General features: G+C 26.6%; 1 protein-coding gene across 6 annotated transcripts in view; it reads right to left on the reverse strand.

Moving 5' to 3' along the window:
- The window catches only part of LOC107450666 (homeobox protein abdominal-A homolog), a 100,625-nt gene that overhangs the window by 41,045 nt on the left and 36,732 nt on the right, over window positions 1–22,848 (reverse strand). For 3 of the 6 annotated variants that reach the window (XR_001584974.3, XR_006225018.2, XR_001584973.3), the window contains exon 2: window positions 19,213–19,274. Coding sequence is in view for 2 of the 6 variants with exons in the window: in XM_016066514.3 (XP_015922000.1) it covers window positions 12,957–13,353 (397 nt within the window). In the remaining 4 variants the exon portion in view is untranslated. Of the gene's footprint in view, window positions 1–12,956; window positions 13,799–19,032; window positions 19,275–22,848 lie in introns of those variants that run through there. The other 3 variants (XM_016066514.3, XM_016066513.3, XR_011637387.1) reach the window with 2 other exon arrangements.

Raw genomic sequence — 22,848 nt, forward strand, 5'->3', positions numbered from 1 at the left:
ACACACACACATATATATATATATATATATATATATATATGAGTGTGTGTCTGTATGTACATTTTTTTCAATTTGCTTCAAAAGTTCTTAAGATATGGTGAAATAAGAAAAAATTTAAAATTAACTTTAAGGGTCCTAAATTCGAATCGCTCGGACCAAACCATTGATATCTTATTTCCCCGATTGTGGCTACCTCCTATACTTTGTGGGTCAAAAATCCTAATCCGTCGTTGCTTATTCAAAGGGAGTCTGTTTTTGTGTTTGATTTCATAATTTCTACTCTCTGATTTCGTAATTCCTCTGCACTAATTAATTAGCATAAAATTGGTTCAATGTTAGACCATAACATTAGTACCTTGAATCAGGGTTAAGTTACGATTTAAACCACTTGATTTAAACCAGCGGCGATTTATTTTAAAGAAAATTTATTTAAACCAGATGATTTTCTCTTAAATAAATCATTAAGTAGGAAATATTTTTATAAACGTATTCTTTAGGTTGTGATTCTTTTTAAAGTCTGATTTCACTGATAATGAAGTCCTTATCCAAAAAAATAATGAAAAGATAAATTGTTGTATTTCAAAATAGTTTGATAAATAAATTAGAGACTAAAAGTGAATAAGAGTGACTTTAAACTGTTAAATTATAATTTTCCATTAGCTGCACATAAAATAATTGGTTGTAAATAAATATTTATTTAGTATTATGTTTAAATGAATACTTAGATTGCTTTTAAAATATATTAAATACGTAGTTAGTGTTTACCAATATTGAAGAAAGACTTTAGATCTTCCATGTACTCTGATCTGAGCTAATTTTCAATTTGGAAATCTGACTGACAGCCTCTTTGTCTTTTAAATTTCAGGATGCTTACTTTGAATAAAAATAACCATAATCTTATTTGTTCAGTAATTAGTTTGTAAGAATTAAATAATAATTTTTGAAATATTTTAGTTAGAAAAATATCAACTATTTTAGCTATATTATAATTTGTAAATAATATTAAGAATAGTTAATATATTTAATCAGATAATTTGTCTGTTAAATATTGAAAATAAAGAAATTTAAAAAAAAAATTAAAAAATTAAAAGTATAAAAAAATCGATAAAAATAACCTTAGCAGGGTTGGAAGTTGAATATAGATTTAATCATACGAATAAACAGCTTAAGAGACTTTTAATGTAAATATCAACTATCTTTTTAACTTGAGTTTCATTAATAAATCAGATAAATGTGTATGATATGTTTTCCAGTTTTAACATACTTATTTTGCATTTATTGTTTAACCATAAACTCTTAGCACCCTGCAAATATTTTTGTAAATATGATTCTTGGAGTTCTATTTTCCTTATAATCATGCATAATTTCAGTTTCGATTTAGCATTACGACCTTTCTACTTCTTCAAATAAATAAATTCAAAAAAGTATACTCCGACAGAATTTTTTAAAATAGCTTCTAACATTTTGAATAAAAGAATACTTAATTTGAAAATTATAAGTTAGTCATTAATATGTCAATAATTATTATGGACAATAATAGCTTTTATTATTGAAGTTATTTAAGTATGCTTTCGTGTATGTTACCTAAAACTTTTTGTTTATTTTCTTATATATCATACTCTTTTGCTTTTTTTATTCATAAATATATATCATACTTATCATGCTCATTCCAATTCCTTATGCTAGATAGAAAGTCGAACAGTAACAGTCTAAAGAATAAAATAAAAAAAGAAAACATGAAATTGCTATTGATTTTTTTCTTCCGATTTTGTAACAAAAAATTTAGATTTATTTTAAACTCAATTTCAACTACATTATATAGACATTAAAATCGTACTCATGAATTGTTAAAAAAATTAAATAAAACTGTTTCGGTGCTTTAAAATTCGTTCTACTTCTATGTGTTGTGCTTTATTTATTTGAAACAATATGTATTAATTTAAAGCAAATTTGTTTTCCCTCTAAGAAATTCACAATAATGTCTGAAATTAAGTTTTCTTTTTGAAGTAAAATATGAAAATATTTCTAGCTTACTGAAAAGTTCTTTCCCTAGCCCTTATTACTTATCTCTTTTTACTTATCTTTCTAGATAATTTTTGATCTAATAATCAGAGTTTCACTTTCTAAAACACTATCCTAATTCTAAACGATCTAAACGATTCCTAAAACGATCCTAATGATGCAAAAGCAAAAAATATTTATTAACAAGTGATGCATATAAATGAAGTCATAAAACCAGGCAATTAAATGTCATTTGTGTGAAAAATGTCCTATTTCAATATTTTTCCATGAAAATTTACATTGTTTAAAATTACATGAATATTTGTTGAATATAACCATGAATATAACCTTAGAAATTAAACTTTTTCAATCATTAGAAAACTAAATAATATAAATATAATAAAGATTTATTAAAAATTATTTGTGAGTAAAAATTATTTTGGACGAAATAAAATAATGAATGAGTACAAAAAAATTCATCAAAAGAACATGCAGATCCTACCATCAGATCAAAATCTATTTAAAGAAGAAAAAAAAATTTTTTTTAAGGGAGATATCTGCAGTCTGTATGAATGCAATGATTTTTACCAAAAAAAATAATAATAAGGTTTTTTTAAACAAAAACTTATTTGACTCAAAAGGGAAAAAAAAATATTATCTTTATTACTTAGCAAATATAAAGTTTCATATATTGCTGTAAATATGTCTAAGTTGAATAAAACAATCATCCCTGCCATTCAATTAAGTTTTGAAAATAAAAAGTAAATAAAAATTATATTTTGGCAAATCATAATTCAGATTAACTGCAATCATTTTCACTTAAAGTTGACTAGAAAGCTATTTTAATCTCTAATAAGCTATACAAAAGTAAATTTTCTACTAATGAGCTTTTGACGCCTTGAAACATTTTCAACCAAACACAGACAGCAAAAGAAGACGTAAATATTTACCAATCAAACATTAAAACCAGGCACGTTGGTTTAAATAAATTACTTGGTTTAGTTCATGCATCAACACTTTTACTGTGATTGATATAATCATTTGTTTTGACTGTTTCTTTCTTCTGAACAGGCAGAAGAAATAAATAGGTAGGGAAGATAAAGAAGATAAGAAAATACTTCCTATCGTCACGTTCTAAAGAAAGATAATCTATTCATCTGTTTATTTTTTTCACTCTCAATCTAAGAAAGTTATAACTCAGGCGGTTTTATTTTTATATACATATTTTTTTTCGAAAAAGAAAGATACTCTTCATCAAGCAGCACACGTTGATATTCTGAGATGCGATACATAGTGATGTTTGCCTTATTTTTTATCTTCAAAATCAGTCTGGTTATCAGATGATAATACTGAGCAGAGGGTTATCTTTCATGAGAATCTCCATGATCATTAATTTTATGATTGAAATGAAATATGTATTTATTTTAAGTTACGGAGCATTTTTATAATCTCTTCGTTTTTAAAAAGTCGTTAAAAAATGTATGTAACATTTAGATAAGTAATTTATTAGTAATATTTGCCATTAGCTTCATTATTGAATTTAATTATTTATTAAATAAATAAACTTCGCAAAAATAAACTTTATGAAAGCAAATGCTGATCACAACAGTATCTTTTTTTTTCGAAAATAGTATGAAATTATAAAATTTTTCAAGCAATGTAATGACAGTTAATAAAAGTTTCATTCTAACTAAAAAAAAAAAAAAAAAACAATCTTTTTCATCGAGTTTTGATTAAGAAGATTAAAATAATTCATTATTAAAAAAAGAACATAGAGTGTGTAGATTTTTTCTACAAGTTCTTCTAACACAGAAATTTGCTCATAAAATTTTGATAGAGAGATAATTTAAATTTGTAGAATTTTTTCTGTCTCTAAAATAAAGAGTACTACTCCTTCCAAAAATGTAATTTTCCATAATTTATTTAAATTATCTTTCAAATATGGCTTTAGTNAAAAAAAAACAATCTTTTTCATCGAGTTTTGATTAAGAAGTTTAAAATAATTAATTATTAAAAAAAGAACATGGAGTGTGTAGATTTTTTCTACAAGTTCTTCTAACATAGAAATTTGTTCATAAAATTTTGATCGAAAGATAATTTAATATTGTAGAATTTTTTCTGTCTCTAAATTAAAGAGTACTACTCCTTCCAAAAATGTAATTTTCCATAATTTATTTAAATTATCTTTCAAATATGGCTTTAGTATTCGAAGAATAATATATCATAGCTTTATTTTCTTCCATTTTAATTTGATTTAAAAATTAATCATTAACATTATAATTGCCCTTTTCTTTAAAAATAGATGCTTTTAACTGATTAAAGGATATCTATACAATTTAAGCAAATTTAGTAACACGCAAATGTGTTTTGCTGATATGGTTAATCCTGAAAACACTATAAAAAATTCTTCATAATTTTAATTTAAGTCAAACCATTTTTATATCCACTTTTAAGTATTATCATTGTTTTATTGTTAGTTGAATGTGTTTTTTTATTTAAACTGATAGTCCACAAATAGTATATTTCTAATAGAAGTATAAAAAAAAAATTGAGGGGGTCATTAAAATGTTATGTTATCGTGTTTATTATTATGTTAGCGTGTTTATAGTAATTAACTCTTTCCCATGTTTATAAGAGTGTTTAAACACCCCTTCTGTATTTAACTTTGACTTTTATTGTAAGAATCAATGATCTAGTTTTAAGAATTTTGGGATTGAATTCAATTAAATAACGAAATTTTGCTAAGAACAAAATGTACAATGCGCAAAAAAAAGAAGAAAAAGCAGATTGCCCTGAATAACTTTTGAGAAAATGATGAGATCTTCACGATCTAGCACTCAATCTTAATGGTTCGAGGGGCTGATGCCAAATATGGTAATCAATTAGTGCAGAAGAATTACGAAATCAGGGAGCAGAAATTACGAAATCAATAATAATAAATATGGTCTCAATGGTTTGGTCAGGAGAGAGATCCAAATTTCAAACCCTTAAAGTGAATTCTTTTTTTCGTACTTCGCCATATTTCAAGAACTTTTTATTAAGCGAATTAAAAAATTTTCACAAAATTATAAAATTTGATTATCTAAAAATAATTTCATAAATGCAAGAAAATAACATAAATTTCATACGGCCAAAAATAACTTTTGGTAGATATTTATTATTTTTAATCATTTTATTTAATAACAATTTGGAAAATTTTTTTTAATTGCTAGGTATAAAATTTCGTACATCAATTTAAAGAATGTAATTTTACAGGGCAAAGTACAAATTTTGAGTGAAATCGGTTAAATAGTTGTATTGTTGTTGGAAAAAACAGAATTTACTTTTATAATTCAATTATTGTGTTCAGTACTCAGTCAGAAATTTCTGAAAATATTGACTCATAACATCATTCAAATTTGCTAGTACCTTAAACTTAGTGCTATTATTGTATTTTTAAATCTTCATTACACAATATTATGAATCAAGTTGAATTGAAAAATTGCTTAAATTAACATTTTATTAACGTACACTTTCCCGTAGGAAATTTGTACCTCTTAAGGGTTCAAGTTACCGATTTTATGGTTCAATATTTGATCGATTTTTCTAAAACCGATTTTCAAAAGTGTCTAAAACTTTAGATACAATACTCTATTCTAAATATTTACAAATTGTTATGTGAGTTAAACGGATTTTGTGAGATTTTAGCTTTTATAAATATAATTTCAAAAACTCTTTAAGTGGGTAATTTGCCTCAAATTAATTAAAATAATTTCCCTCTCATTATAACTTTTAACCTAAATCAATGATGACTAGAACACAGCTTAAAGAATAAAATAGCCAAAGTAAAGAATAAAATCTGAAAAACAAAACGGTATTGAACGCAATAGCTAAGCTTTAAAACAAACATTTAAGTTTGATTTATTGGTGTGAAAAAAGATAATTTAACATGTCAAGTACAACACTTGTCCTTGATTCACAACAATAGTTGATCCAATTCAACAACTTTTATGATTGTCACTTTCTACTCGCAAAGTCACTTGCAAATTTTATGATCTAATAAATTAAATAATGTTTCATTTATAAACAGCCTGAAGGAGCTTATTTTTCTGATCCATGAGGCCAATACTGCTTTAGTTATCAAACAAACATTCCAAATTTACCCAAAATACAATTATTTGAAGAATATCGTCTAAAGATTTTGAGCATAAATAACTTTATTTTTTTGAAATTCCAGCAATTATGAAAACCACAGAATTTACTTTAAACCATTTCTACCTCTCATTTCTCTTAAACAATTTGTAAAAATATCTGCTGGTTATTATCAGTCATGAGACGATGTATTAGAATTTAATCAATTCTTTTTAAGGTATTTTAAACGCAAACATTGGAAAGAATTGTTTATGAATATCTTTAAACTTATAGCTGTTTTAACTCTTTAAAAATAATTATAAAACACAATTATAATATTATAGAATTATTTTTTTTAAATTTTCCTTTTACTTTATAAACTATTCATATAAATATTTATGAATAGCAACTAATCATGCAGTTTTTTTTATAAAGAAATTATTCAATTTTATATAATTTCCTTTTATCTCTCTCCTTTCTTTTACAAAACGCTATATTTTTTAAAAACAATTTTAAATTTGCGAATCACGAAGAATCTCTATATGTAATAAACTAATTTTCAAGTAGTCGATTTTTCAGTTATGGAACAATCATGATAGTCTCTTAAAAATACAAACACTTAAAACATTGTTTACAAATAGAGTTATTCCTTCAAACTTATGACGATCGTGAAACCTAAACAATTTATCATACACATTACATTTATTAACCTGAAATGTTCATAAAAACATTTAAAAATTATTACTAATCATTTCGAAGATATTTTTTGTTCGTAATCAAACAATGTACTCGTAGTGTACTTAAAATAACAAACTTATATATATATATATATATATATATTTGTAGAAAATATATATATTTGTATACATAATTATTGCATATTTTAATACTCNGTAAAAATAGCGAATTTCTCAAAATTATTTGTCTTTTTTTTTTTTTAAATTGATAGCAACTAATAAATTTCTTAAAATATTTTGTAACAAATTAATAAAAAAAATTACAATAAAATTTTCCTTTTTTTTTTTTTTACTTGACTAAAAAATTTATGAAAAAATATTTATCAAATATAATAAAGTATATAATAATTAAAAGTAAAATAACAAGTCTATATCTAAATTCTTAATTATTTTGAAGACAGAATGAAGGAGGAAAAAAAAGAGAAAAAATTCAAAAGTAAAAAAAAAACAGCCATTTTGGTACAAAACGCCATACTATCAGAAGTATCTCGCTAATATCAAGGACCTAGTAATTATTCCGAAAAATAAATTGTCTGAAAGTTCATTTAAATTCCCATAAGATCTAACATAAGAAAATGTAGTTTAGTAATAATCTATTCAATAAGAATATTGATTTCCATGAGTTTGCAACTCTCAATAAGCCATAAATTATTTTGAAAGATAGTTTATTTGATTCAAGACTATTAAATCATGTTTAATATATTAAATTCAATGACTATTTAAGTTTACTTTATATCAAAGTATTGTTAAGCATTTCTACTTTTAATAAATTTATATCTGAAAGGGATAAATTATTTCAAATGGCATTTTTTCTGAATAATCCTACTTTTGAATCGAGTTAGTCATAAAGTGTTGGATCTGAATATCATTCTGATTAATAAATCGATTGAAATCAGCTTGTAATTGAAATTGAAGCTATAGTTGGCAAGGCAAAGATATTAAAAAAATATATTAATATTCTTGAATTTAGCGATTACATTTTTAAACAAATCATATGTCTGAAGGAATTTTGTAATTTCAAAACGCAAATCTTAATAAGTCATAAATAATTTAGAAGACTACTAGATTCATTTTACTACTCATTAAACACCCTTTTAAAATAACTTACTATTGAAGTATTCAACTGAATACTGATTCTAAATATTTAATCTCAAAAAGAGAAATATTTCCGAAAAGTCCATGACTCGCCCTGAGAAATAATTTTACATTGGATCTAAATAGCAAATTCAATATTTCAGTATGTAATATAACATATTTAAACTAGATATTGTTTTTAGTGAACATTAATAATTCTGAATTAACAATAAGACGCTGGATATAAAAAATCTAAAAAGTTTTCTGGGAGATAATTTGATTGAAAATTGATGTTGACAATTATTATAATATTATACAATATTTTAAACCTATATTCTTTTTAAGATGAGCACTGCTCTTAATTTGTGGGTCTCAAACCTAAATAATTTTTAACTGGTCATAAATTCTTCTGAAAGATACTATATCCGATTCAAAACAATTTCCCTTTAAATATACAAATTTAATATCTATCTAAGTTTCTTTCAAAATATCTTCAAGCTGTCAGCTAAAAGCAGTTTTTAATGAGTTTGAATCTCGAAAAGATAAATCTTCCTGAAAAGCCAAATAATTGAGCAGAATCATTCAATAGTGCACCTAAATAATAAATTGAATCCTACATTTTAGAATCTGATATATCTTAAGGCTGGATATTACTTTTGAACATAAATATTATCGAAAAACCCATAAAATGTTTCATATGAATTTCATTCTGAAAGATTAATTGCTTGAAAGTGACTTTGAAAAAAACTTGGTAATAATATTTAAAAAACTGTACTATTTTTTAATCTAATTATTAAATTTTCAAGCAGATCATTGCTCTAAAAGAATTTGAAACTCTCAAACCAAGTCAATAATTTCGAAAGCAATCTATTGAATAAACGCTATTAGATTCATTTTATTACCCATTAACCATTTTACTACCCATGTATTAACACCCATTTAAATTTACTTCCAATCAAAGTATCAAACTGAACACGACTTCTAATGAATTTTATCTCAAGAATATAAATAATTCTGAATAGGCCATAAATCATTCTGAAAAATAACTAGACATATCATTAAATAACAAATATTTCAGTACTTAAGTATATTTAAGCTGGATATTATTTTCAGTAAACATAAATAATTCTGAAGTAATTATAAGACGATGGATCTTAAGTATCTAAAAAGTATTCTGAGAGATAATTTAAAAGAAAATTGATTTCAATTGATATTGACAATTATTATAAATATTGTATGCAATATCTTTAACCTACACTGTATGATTTCTCGATCAAATTACGGTGAAAACAACCGGCATTTAGAATGCCAGTACTTTTTATCGTAAAATTTATTTCGCCGTAAAATTTTATGGAACAAAAAATCTGATATACCATAATTTTTACAGTATTATTTCCTATAAATTCACTGAATCACTACAATTAAATAAATATAAATGTAATAATTATGTTGTGATATTTTAGAGGAAAAAAATATTTAATGGTAAAAAATATTTAACGGATGATGTACCCAAAGTGCCGGTACTTTAATCCGGTACAAAGTGCGTAATTTAATTCGGAATTTTTTTGTAATTATATTATTTTCAAGCATAATATTGTTCTAGATGAATTTGTATGTCTAAGACAAAAATAATTTTTAATTGGTCATAAATTCTTTTCAACGATAGTATGTTAGATCCGAAACAATTATGTTCCTTTTATTACGTAAATTTGATATCTATTTAAGTTTCTTTCAAAGTATCTTAATGCAAATAAATATGAGTCTCGAAGATAGAAATCGTTCTGAATAGTCAAATAATTCTGCAGAATCATTCAATAATGCATCTAAATAAGAAATTAAATCCTGCCTTTTAGAATCTAACATAGAAGGTTTAAGATGAACCTAAATAATTTATAATGAAATTTTAGAATCTTATGCAATATGTTTAAACTGAACATGAATAATAATAGGCCATAAATCATCCGGTAAAGTAATGCTATTGCACATCCAACTAACAAATTCAATCAAATTTTTTATAATATAATATATATATTCAGGTTGAATATTACTGTTGAACTAAAATAATTCTAAATTAGCTATGAAATGTTGAATTTAGTACATATACTTGGATAATTATTTGATATGAGGAAAATTAAACTTTTATCTAATCTAATATTTAAAATTGAAACGAATATTCTTTAACCTAATAAAAAAAACTTTTCAATCAGAGCGTATTCAATTTGGGTTTATGAAACATAAATAAGTTTTAATAGATAATAAACCCTTTTTTAAAAATAGTATATTCGATATAGCTTGAAAAGATTCATGCTGTTATATTAAATTTAACATCTATGAAAAAATTTAAATCAAAGTATTTTTCAGCATTAAATTGAACGAATTCTTTAAGGAACTTGAATCTCAAAGATATATTGAATTTTGATGATTGTTCTGAATTATCAGTGAATTATCTTAAAAGTTAATTTATTTAAAATTCAGTTTAAATAAGCTTTTAATTAATATAATTGATAGATACAAATATTGGCAAAGTAGTGTGACATTGCACTTAATTAAAATTTAAAGTAAATCATTTGATTGAAATGAAATAAATCATAATATCTCAAAAATTAGATCTAATGTATTAAATGGAATTCCGTAATTTTAAATCTAATATCTTTCGGAAATTAATATTTTTCTTATGCTTTAATAAATCATAAGAATATAAGATTCTCACTCCTGAAATTTAATCTTACGATAATTTACTTACTTAGGAAAAAAAACATATTTTTCTCAAAAGTCTCATTTGAAAGAAAGTTCGTGCAGTGATAATATTAATTTTAAAAAACATGTCCTTAAAATCCTTTACTAATTTCTTAGATTTATAATTTCATAAGAAATAATTATAGAAGAAAATTTTTTGTAAAAGTATTATGTCAATAAAACATATTTTAAAACTTTCTGTGTACAATTTTATTAGGTTTGTACAATTTTCTCACAAAGGCTTGAGAAAAATTCAATTTCATCGAAAATCGCTTACTATTTTTAATTTTACTGGTTGTTAAAAAGTCAAACTGATCCATCAGTTTGTTATGATACAATCTGGTTTTTATTTACAATTTCATGGATAATAATTAGGTTAAAAAAGACCAAAAATCTATCAATTCTTACCAAATCCAATTATTTTAAAATTTTCTATTTACAATTTTATTTATTTCTGTCTATTTCCCAAATCATAATTTTAAGAAAATTACTAAAAACTGTTCATTGTATATTTTTTTATTCAAATTTTGTACACCCTTGCATACAATTTCTCCCTTATTTACAATTTCATCCATGCTAATTATTACGGGGGGGGAAACAATTGTCAAAAGCAAAGTTAATAAAAAAATTTAAGAATTTTTGTGAATAATTTTATTTGTTTGATTACAATTTTATTAGGTTTGTACAATTTTCTCACAAAGGGTTGAGAAAAATGCAATTTCATCAAAAATCGTTTACTTTTTTTAATTTCACTGGTTGTTAAAAAGTGAAACTGATCCATCAGTTTGTTATGATACAATCTGGCTTTTATTTACCATTTCATGGATAATAATATGGTTAAAAAAAGACCAAAAATCTATCAATACATACTAAATACAATTATTTTAAAATTTTCTATATACAATTTTATTTCTTTCTGTCTATTTCCCAAATCATAATTTTAAGTAAATTATTAAAAACTGTTCATTGTATAAATTTTTTTTAAAATTTTGTGCACCCTTGCATACAATTTCTCCCTTATTTACAATTTCATCCATGTTAATTAATACGGGAGAAAACCATTTGTCAAACGCAAAGTTTATAAAAAAAATTAATAAATTTTGCGAATAATTTTCTTTGTTTGGATACAAGTGTTATTAACATAATTAAATAAAAATTCACTCATATAGTAAATAAAAATTGTTTACTTCAGAAAATTGTCATAACTGTTCAAAAAATAAAACTAATCCATCAGTTTTGCAAATAAATCGTATTTATTACATGTTTTATCATGATAACATGCTTAAAAAATATAAATAAAAATAAGTGACTTAATCTTATTACTACTACATATGTCTAGATAATTATTGACCCTATGACTCATATTATGAATGTTTATCACTGCTTTTTTTTTATAAATAAACTATAGGACACACTGCTCTGTTGAGCTACTACAGAATAACTGTTAAAAATATAACTAATCCAGTTTCGTAATTCCATGACTGTTAAAAAATATTAATTACTCAACAGTTTTGTACAGCTTTACAATCCCTAATTACTATTTTATCAAAATGAATTTTTAGGGGATTTTAGGGATTTGCAATAAACAATGTCAATAAAAATTTAAAAATAACATTTTTTGCACAATTTATTATTTCAGTATTATTTTACTACACACAGTTTGAAAAACAAGCATTTTCAATAAAAATTATTTGTTATAGGGAGACAAGAGCATTAAAAAATAAAACTAATCCACCAGTTTTGTTAACAAATCTTATTTATTACACATTTTAGCATGATAATGTATTTAAAAAAAGATAAATAAAGACAAATAACTCAATCTTATCACTACTACATATGTCCAGATAATATTAAACCCTATGACTCATCTTATGAATGTTTATCACTACTGTTTTTATAAATAAACCATACGACACGCCGCTCTGTTGAGCAACTAAAGAATAAATAGACCGAAACAAAATACTAGGGAACAAAAAAATATTTGAAAAAAAAACATCTGAATATATTTACCAGTCTACAAACACTTTCTCTTTCGCTATCATTTAAAAGTCTTTTTCGCCGACCAAATAATCGTTTGGCGAAACCATCACCCAAATGACATATAATACTCGTGTCAAAAAGACGGTTTCCTTCCGTAAGACCCAAGCCCCTTAACGGCCTCGTTTAGCCCCGGTTGTCATCGGCCGTTAGGCCTAACGGTCGGCCATCTTGGAGACAGTCTATGAGGCCATAATCATCTAAGGGGGGAGAGCTTAAGGGGGTAAACGTGTAAGGGGGTGAGTAACAACACAAACTTACCAGCTATGGACATCCAAGGGTAACGCGGGACATCCGGAATGGGATCCAGTTGTCGCATCCCTAGTTGGTTGCAGGAGGTGATAGACGAGCTGAGGTCCGTCGATGCGGGGTGTGTGAAAAACTGACCAGGGGTCATCATGGTTGGTGTGGCTCCGGGGCCCGCATTTTGCAAGCCAAATGAATAGCCGGGCCCATCCAGTCCGTTCGCCTGGGTGCTGTTGTACCGGCAACTCTTGGCAAAATCGGCATTCGACGTATAGTAGAGGTTTCCTGAGACGGACATGCTACTTTGGGGGGAGAGTGATACATAGGGATACATCCTGTGTTGCCCGTAACTAGAGGTTGGATCAGGTGGGAATTTACTCCCTAGAACACCCTCCATAAAATTCGATGTCATTTTACATAATTTCCGATGATGTCCTTTGGCGAGTTTTGCTCTCTTTTTAATGCCGCGGTTTGAGAGTGTGTAATGGATTCTCGAAACAAGCGAACAGGCCTGTAAACACAGATCACCAATCACGAGGAGCAACTCGCATTCGCTAGCCAATGACTCGCCGTTTCCGCTACGAATAGATTACCCAGGAAACCTTTTTTCAGAGTAGAGAAAGTGGGCGCGCTTTTAATGACAACAGAAGACCTAATGCCGCCATCTACCGTTATGTTTTAAAGAATCAAACGACCGCGATTTTTCGGTGTCGTTATTCCGGGGGGCAGGAAGCGCCCTCATTCGCTAAACAAAATTTCAAGTTCACGATAAATATGTTTCATCACACTGAGCTCGAGAGTGAATAATTCAATCTGATGCTTTTGCTATTTAAGATAAATTCGTGAATACGCGTTAAATAATGAAATTAAGAGTTTATTTTTTTTTAGTGATAAATATAAAAGCACTGAAATAAGTGGCAATAATTAATGCAATATTTTTTAAAACTTATTTATTAAGCATTTAAACTTTGGAATTCATTTTGAATCAAATCTTTATGTTAAAATTATTTCGTAATCAATGTGTTATCTTAAAAAATAAATTTTTACGATCAAATATTTTTTAACACTGCCTTTAAAAATAAAGGATAATACTTGAAATGGTTTAACTATTACATACATCATACCAATGAATGTTGGTATTACTTATATAAATTTTAATTTCAGAAATTAAAATTTAGAAAAATATTATCAGAGTATTTTTGGTTTATTAATATTTAGTATGTAAAATAATTTACTTAAACTTTTGTCAGATATTTAATAAATTAAATTTAATAAAAGATCATTAAAATTAATTGAGTAAATAGAAGGTGTTTAAGAATTAATTAAGTTATTTGCATAGTATAAATTACTTTCCGAACTTGCATCAGGAGTAACAAATTTTGTTTTTCATATTACACTTAAAAATAAATTTTTATACCTTAATTTTTAAATATCTTATGCTAATTTACATCCTTTATTGCTTTAAGAAATTAAAGTTAATAAAAATCCTATCGACATAATTCTAATTTATTTTAATTTAATAAGCAAAATAAATTTTATTTTATTCTGATTTAAATTAGATTCATAAATCGTTTACTTTTTATTTAGGCTTGATAATGAAAGTGATAAAAATTATAAAAAAATTTATTAAAATGATTTAATAAATTAATTAATTTAATAAATTAATGTAGCCATTTAAAAAAATATTAATTACTTTTCAACCTTGAGTAAAACTGTTTATAAAATATTTTAATTTGTTAATTTATAATTTATCGTATTACTTTTAAAAATTAAAATCATAAAACTCAAAACCATGATGAAACATTTAAAAAAAAAAGCCTTACGAGTAATTCAAAATTTATAAGATTCTAATCACAATTTGTTTCAGAATCAATGCAATTAATTTATTTTGTACTTTTATAAATTATATTTGAAATATATGGTATTTTAAACTTTAAATTATTTAGTGACATGTGAGAGGAATGTGCTTTGAAATACAAAGAAAAAAAAATCAAAAGGAAAAGGTTAGAAACTGAAAAAAAAATCAGTTTAACAAAATAAGTAAAAATGATAGTATTTCATGGTTAAAGCAAAAATTACTGTGAATCAAATCGATGAGCAGCATCATTCAACATAAAAAAAAAACCTAAAAGGTTAAAATTAATTAAACTTTTTTGCATGCACATTTGTAAATTTAGTTGTATCTTTTTCCACATTTTCAATAATATGACCTATTAAATTGTTAAACCAAAATAAAACAGAAAATATTGCACAATTTGTTCGTTTATATGCACAGTTCATTTTAAACTTTTTCATAAATTTAATTTTTCCTCTCTAGCTCGGTTTGTCATCTTTCCAATTTTTCATCAGATTTCAAAAACAATTGCTTATAAAACCTAATTGTATCCCAATAGGAAGTCAAATATGGAAATTTAGATTTTTTAGTAAGATCAGTGATTTGAGAACATCTTGCATGCACAATAATCTAATAATAAGAAATAATTTATTAATAATTATAATTATTTTAAATAAAAAATGATTTATGCAAGCAAATTTCATTAATCTCTTATGGAAAATCGATAATAGGGGAATATAGGTAACCTATTTAATTCAAAACTAAGAGATATACTTTTATTGTAAAAAGAAAAATCACCACGCATAAGCATGAAACTACAGAAAGTAATAAAAATTACAATAAAAATAGTAATTAGTACATGAATATAGGAAAATAAAGAATTAATGTAACATCTAATTATTCAAATCTTTCCGGAGAAAATAATTAAAATATTATTAAGTTATTTTTCTTTAAATTACACAAAACCAATGTTAAATAAAATGTCACACATTCTTAAACAGAAAAGCTTGAGTATTCAAGGTACAGGACAATAAAATAAATTACCACTGAGAAACTTTTGCTCTAATGATTATATTCTCATGACAGGCGATTCAATCTTCATGGTTTAAAGAGTTAGTTTTAAATGTCTTAAATGATTTGTGCTAATTATTAATAAGGCTAACGAAAACAGACACAAAAACGTACTTTCACCAAAAAAACATTTGTTACGATGGTTTCAGGTTTTTGACTATCAAAATAATGGGATAAATAGTAGGATCGAAATAGATGGAGATAAATATTGATAGGAGATAGATTTCTCAATTTTTCGCCATACCTCGATAAATTTAAGAAATCAAAACATTTTTGTTCATACCAATAAAATTTGTTAATTTAAAGATAATTCCATGCAAAAAATTTTTCGTAACATCTATTTAATTTACTTTCTTATTTCTTATAATGGTCGAAAAAATTCTGGATTGTCAGGTAGGCGAAATTTTTGTCACTTTAAACTAAGTAATTTTGAAAACAAAATGCGAAATTCGGAAAGAATCGGTCAAATAATTCTTGAGAAAGGAGAGTTTTATAACTTTAAAACTATTTGACCAATTACATTTATCTTTTATATTTCATTTACATTATTTAAAATTGTGTAAAAATTTAATATTTTACACGTCCAAATTTTTCGTGTGCTTTATGCAGGGTCAGACTGGCCCTAGATCTAAAAAAGCGATCGCCCCCCAAGCTCCAGTCAAAGTGGTGGGTCTTCCTTAAAGGTGGGACCTTCTGATCCCATGTTCTTTTGAACAAAAGAGAAAGTATTTCAAAGAAATTTATATAGTTTTAAAACTTTCATAAATTGTCTTATTATTCGCATTATGAATAAAATATTTACTTAAAATTTTATTTAATGAGTCAGTCTAAAGTTACGTAAGCGCTTCGCAATTTAAATAACTATAGGGAACTGCATCTGCAGCCTAATGCATATTCAAAAGTCTGAGTTTAAAAACCTTTGTGTGTACGAACCGGGGCCCCAGCTGCAACACTTTAAGAAAATAGAAAAATAAAAAAGAAGAAAAAATACTTCTACTCAAAATGATAATTCGTCTTCTCAATGATGAAATATGAAACAAAACAAGAGCTTACAATTGCAGCATAATATGCATAAAATTATGAGTTAACAGACTTTTGGATGCACAATCCCGGGCTCCGCCTGCAAAATATTTTAAACCTAGGCTTCTGGATAGAATAGCCTGGTAGGTAGGACACCGGGCTCATGGCCATGAGGTCGTGTGTTCGATCCCCGCCTGCCGAAGACTCCCAGTATGGTAAATGGTGACAAGTGGATGTTAAATCTGTCGAGTCACAAAGTCCTCCATGTTCCGATAACAAATCATACCTCTGGGAGAACTGATACAGGAGTTTCCTTGTCTTCTGGATTGGTACAAAATTACATGGCTACGGAGTTTAACATCAGTAATCGTAAACCCAAAAATTTGGCCGGCTGCTCAACGACGGATATAAAATTAAATAAAAACTAAGGGGTGCCTTTAGAAACTCATCCCCTATAAAAATGGAAGAAGGAGAAATACTTCTGAGAGAAATGATATTTCAATATGGCAACGATGATTTAAAACATAAAAATACTTAATATTGCGGCAAAATGCTCATTAAATTTTGAGTTAACAAACTTTTGGTAGTAAAAAAAAGGGCCGCATCTTCAAAATGTTTGGAATCAAGGAGTTTTTAAAAAAACTTCTCCCACTCCCCTAAAATTGAAAGAAGGAAAAACACTTCTACCCAAATTGATTAGCTAACCTTCGCAATAATGAAATATGAAACAAAAACATACTTAGTGGGGCATGATAATCTGCATTAAATTCGGTGTTAACACACTTTTGAGGAGAACAAATCGGGGCCCTATCTACAGCCTTCACTAGAAATAGAAAAATAGGAATATTGGGGGCCCCTCTGAATAAAGGAAGAAAAAAAAGGAATGAAACGTACTTCTACTCAAAATGATACTTCATCTCCGCAGTGATAAGTTATAAAAACAACAACAAGAAAAAAAACATGCATGCTATTGCGGCATAATATACATAATATTACGAGCTAGCAAACTTTTTATTGTGCAAACATAGGCCCTATCTGCAAAACATATTAAGCCAAGGGGTCCTTAGAACCTCCTCCCCTCTAAAAATGGAAGAAAGACAAAAACGGAAAAATACTTCTGCGTGAAATAATATTTAAATGATTTTCAATATATTGACTTATAGATGCATTGTCATTGGTTATGACTCCTATGCAACTGAAAATTGTAATTTCAGTTGAAAACGGTTTTTAAGTTGTTTTCATCTAAAATTGTAGAAAGGTGTTTCGTAAATTTGCTGCAACATCTCGAAATAATGAAAAAAGTTGAACCAAATCAACTACTGATTTCAAATGGGTTATGTAATGAAAAGTAGTTACATAAATGCTAATATCTCATAATACTCATAACAGTGCATGCATTTCAGTATTTTTGCTGATTCTAAAGATCATTGGTGTTATTGCCTATATATATATAATTTTTTTACAAAAAACTGTTTTCATGCACCAGTTCTTAAAAGCTGAAATGCCCCTCTCAGTGGAAGATTTATGAGAATCATTTTTGTTTCAAAATATTTGTTGAGAGTAAAATCAAAACACGTTAAGAAATTTTTTGGGTTACACAAGTTATAACAATGTTTTAAACTGCTTCGACAGTCTAGAAAAATCAAATATATTTTTGGAAACAGAACATACTAGTTTCCGGTCATGTATTTTATTGATAATGATTAAACTAAGGTCTAAAAAAAACTATATTTTTATTTACTTATTTATTTTTTTACAATAAATTCAAAATAAACTTCAACGGCTAAAAAGTAAGACCTTTAAAATTAATAGTAAAGTATTTAGTTCATTAAAGAGAGTTTAAAATTCGTCAAATCAAGTTACCAAGAGGAATTATTAAGGCTTTATTAACATTTCCAAAAAGGAGGATATTTCATTCTATCAAAGGGCCTCTAATTCAAGTTCCCCCAGGGCTTCTAACTCTCTTTTCGACCCTGCTTTATGTTTATCCGTTACTCAATTAATTTTAAGCACAAATTAATTAACATATTAGAGGTCAACTCTTCGAACGATTGACTCTTTACATAATACATGAAAATCTGGCCTATAAAACAAAAGTTGTTCAAGGTAATTTCTGTTTCTGTGCTCACTGTTCACCGTAAATTTATATATTTATTTATCTATATATTTTTTATATTTAAATTTAATTTAATTAAAACATAAATTTCAATTGAAAAATTATATTTTTTGAATTTTTTATTTATTTTTTTTCTAATAGAAACAAAAAAAATATACATTTCTTTACTATGAAAATACTTTTCTGAAATATTTCCTTAGATCGAGGAATTAATAGTGTACAATTTATACCATTGACAGATCCAATTCATAACCATTTTGATGACAGGAACAGCTTCCCCGTGCGGTGAAACCTAAAATTACAATCATAAAAATTAATTAGAAATAGGAAAATTAATTAGAAATAAAAAATTAATTAGAAATAAAAATTTATTAGAAATACAAATTTATTTAAAATTATTTAACAAATAATTATATCATTAATGTAGCAAAATCGACGGAATTAATTCAATATTGTAAACCAAAAAAAAAGTTTTCTTTATAATATCAGCTTGTTGTAAATTGCTGCAATAAAATTTGATTTATTATGAAAGTTACAAATAGAAAAATGAGTTTTATCTCAATTGATCAAAGCAAGTTTAATGCTCCAAATTAAAGTTTGAAACAAGTCATAACTATTACATGTTAACCAATGCATTCGTTCCGATCACACCATTTCTGGTTTTTTTTAATTACTTTGTTAAAAAAACAATCCGCTTATACTGATCTATATTATTGTGCAAATTTGCTTTGGTGCAACCTTAACAATATATTAAGTTGATCTGTATTATCATTCATATCATTCAAATCTGTAGACTACGACCTTAAAAATGTGTTAATTGAATCATGTTGCTGTACAAATTTGATTTACCTTGCATAGCATTAGGATTGATTAAGTTGAATCAAATTATCGTACAAATTCGCTAAGCTACACCTTTGGCAAAGCATTAATTGAACCATATTTGAAAATTTGCTCGGTTTCAGTCTTAGCATTGCGTTAAGGTGAACCATTTAACCATAGAAATTTGGTAATAGGCATTCTTATTAAATAGTAAAAATCCATTAAAATTAATTCTTCTTTTATTTACTTATAATTGAAATTACAGGATACTAAGTTTCAACTAGAATTTAAACTTATAAATTTCAATTCCCTATTAAAGTCGGAATAACAAATCACGAATATTGTGGTTCACCTTGAACCTATATATCTTTCTGAGAGTGCAGGTATACAAGTGCTTAGATGCAGATACAAGTGCTTAGTTCTAAAACGTTTAAGACTGAAGAAATTAACAACTGCAATGGCAAAAGACTGAATTTCTCGTTAATTGAAGTCATGTGTAAGTGTGCAATTACAGTAAATAGAAGTTGTGCTCCAGATCTAGTAACTAGATCTAGAAGTAGTTAGATCTAGAGCTAACTATCAATTAACAATGTATAGGTCAGCAATGATATAGGTGCAATGGTATAGATCAGAGGTTCAAATAAATTGAAATCATCTGTATGTGCGAAATTACAGTTAAAAGTTGTGCTCAACAAGATTTTACGTAGGTTATAAGCAAGATAATGCTGCGGTTCTCAGTGTGTATTCCTCAGTGCTTCTCAAACGAAACGTAGACATTTCAAATTTTGAAACAAAGAAATAAAAGTCATAAAAAAGGGAAAGCATTCAATTATATCAGGGTATTAATCAAAATCATTGAAGCTAGGAAATCCTTAAATTTCATCTCAAATGCTGCTTCAGTAGAAAATTTTTACAACTATCAATAGCTTTTAAAAACTCATTATTGCAAAAATATTCTTACTGGATGATTTTAACTGTTTCTCAAATTATTTGAATAAAATTTTATTCTGATTTAGATATTTTCAATTTATGAAGCAAACAAATTCACTCAAGACAAAAAATTTTCCACGATATCAAGCTCGACGCTATCATTGAAATTGATTGTGCTACTCAAATTTTATTTCAAATGTAGGCTCTTTAGAAGATAATTTTTAGATCTCACGATAATATTAAAAAGCTCATGGTATCAAGCAACCTGTTTCTCAGATTTTGTGAATAAAAATTACTTGCAAATTTCTTTTCCATTTCTTTTCATTTTTGCACATAAAAAATTTTGCTGATCCCCATAAAAGTGAAAAAAATATAAGATGCAAAAAAAAAAAAAAAATGAGCAAAAAAATTTACGCTCCTTGTATTACAATATAAAATTGACAAGAAGAGTGTAATGCTTATCAAATCGTCTAGAGTGCTGAGTAGAATTTTTTAATTTTATTTAATTATAAAAATTACGAAATATAAGCTATTTTGAGATAAAAGATGAATTTTTGTTTAAATTTACATTTAATTATGCATTAAAATTTCAAATATTTAAATGCACAGGGTGTTTCGTAATGATCACCTTTAATACATATACTCTCCAGCTATCACAAGAACTTTTCCGTTCTACTATTATAAGAACACCTGTAAAAGTTACCTTAAGATTAATTTCTAATGGGAAAGAGTTGAACAAATGACATAACTCTCTCCCAGGAATAATTGATTCCCAACTCTATTCAAAGTCACTTTTATACGTAACTACAATATCCATCAGTATACGAGTCTAGTGTCTGTAAAAGCTTTCATTATACTCGGGCAGTACACGTGATGCCCTGTAGAGTTTGAATCATTGCCTAAAGATGTTTCTTCTGATATGGATTGAGACTTTTGGTCCAAAATCATAGTAGACTTATCGTCAACAGTTACTTTACTGTTTTGGATTATAGTGTGCTTCTGAAGTCGCCTCAGTTTTAAGTGTTGGACTCATGTGGACAACGACTCAAACGTGTTGGACTCAAGACGACAACGCTAACAGCCATGTTGTGAGGTCCATCTTAAATTGGTATAGTAGATCAACCGAATAGGGTTGAAATAAGTTTGAATAAAGTTGGACTAGCCTACCCAAAGTCCAGATTGATATCCTAGTGAGAACATTTGCGGGGAGTTGGTTCGTCATATTAAGGGGTGCCACTATTTTTCGAAAGCGTCTTCATTAAGCCCAGTGGAAAAAATACCACAAACGGTCACAGAAGAATATTGATTAAGGTGATTAATATGGTGATAAAAATCGAATCAGAGGTTCTTAATAGGGTTCATATCTGGATACTGGGCTGATAAATTTCTTCGGTCTTTGGTTTACTTCATAGTCGCTACAGCAATATACTGTAAACTTTGCAACATGGCAGCATGCATTATCTTCCAGTAAGTAACATAGATTCAAACCCATAAAGTTAATAGAAATTAGCTCACTGTCATCCAGAACATTACAGTACATTGCAGAACAGTACAGTAGGTGTCAGCGTTGAACTTACTGTGAATTTGAATCAGAAGAATAATACCCAAGAAGAATACACTCCAAGAAGAATACCCCTAACGATAATTTCACCTCGACTGATAAGCATATGTGCCCAAATATTTCTTCATAGTAAGTGTATTTAGAATACTTGTTAAAAAATTAATTAAACATGCACACATTATGGGTCACATTTTTATTTAAATAAGGATTAATTAAAACCAAATGAAGGAAACGGAGCTGAAAATATGAAAACTTGTTTGATTACAGGAGAAAACAGGAAGGAGTTTAAAGGTCAATATTAGAAACATCTAAAAATTTAATTATGCATTCAAACTTTGGATGAACTAAATTTTGGGTTTTTGCTCCCACCTTCCTCAGTAGTAATTTGTTAGATTTTTATAGTTTTTCCTTTCCTAAATATTAGTTTGAGATCCCCATCATGCATAAATTTTTAACTTATTTTTAAAAAAGCTTTTTAATCATTCATTTCTAAAGACACGTATCAAGAGCGTCATTTATAAACATTCATGAATAATGCTTCATCCATTTATATATA

The sequence above is a fragment of the Parasteatoda tepidariorum genome, chromosome 8 (genome assembly GCF_043381705.1).
Source record: "Parasteatoda tepidariorum isolate YZ-2023 chromosome 8, CAS_Ptep_4.0, whole genome shotgun sequence".
In the NCBI taxonomy this organism is placed as follows: domain Eukaryota; kingdom Metazoa; phylum Arthropoda; class Arachnida; order Araneae; family Theridiidae; genus Parasteatoda; species Parasteatoda tepidariorum.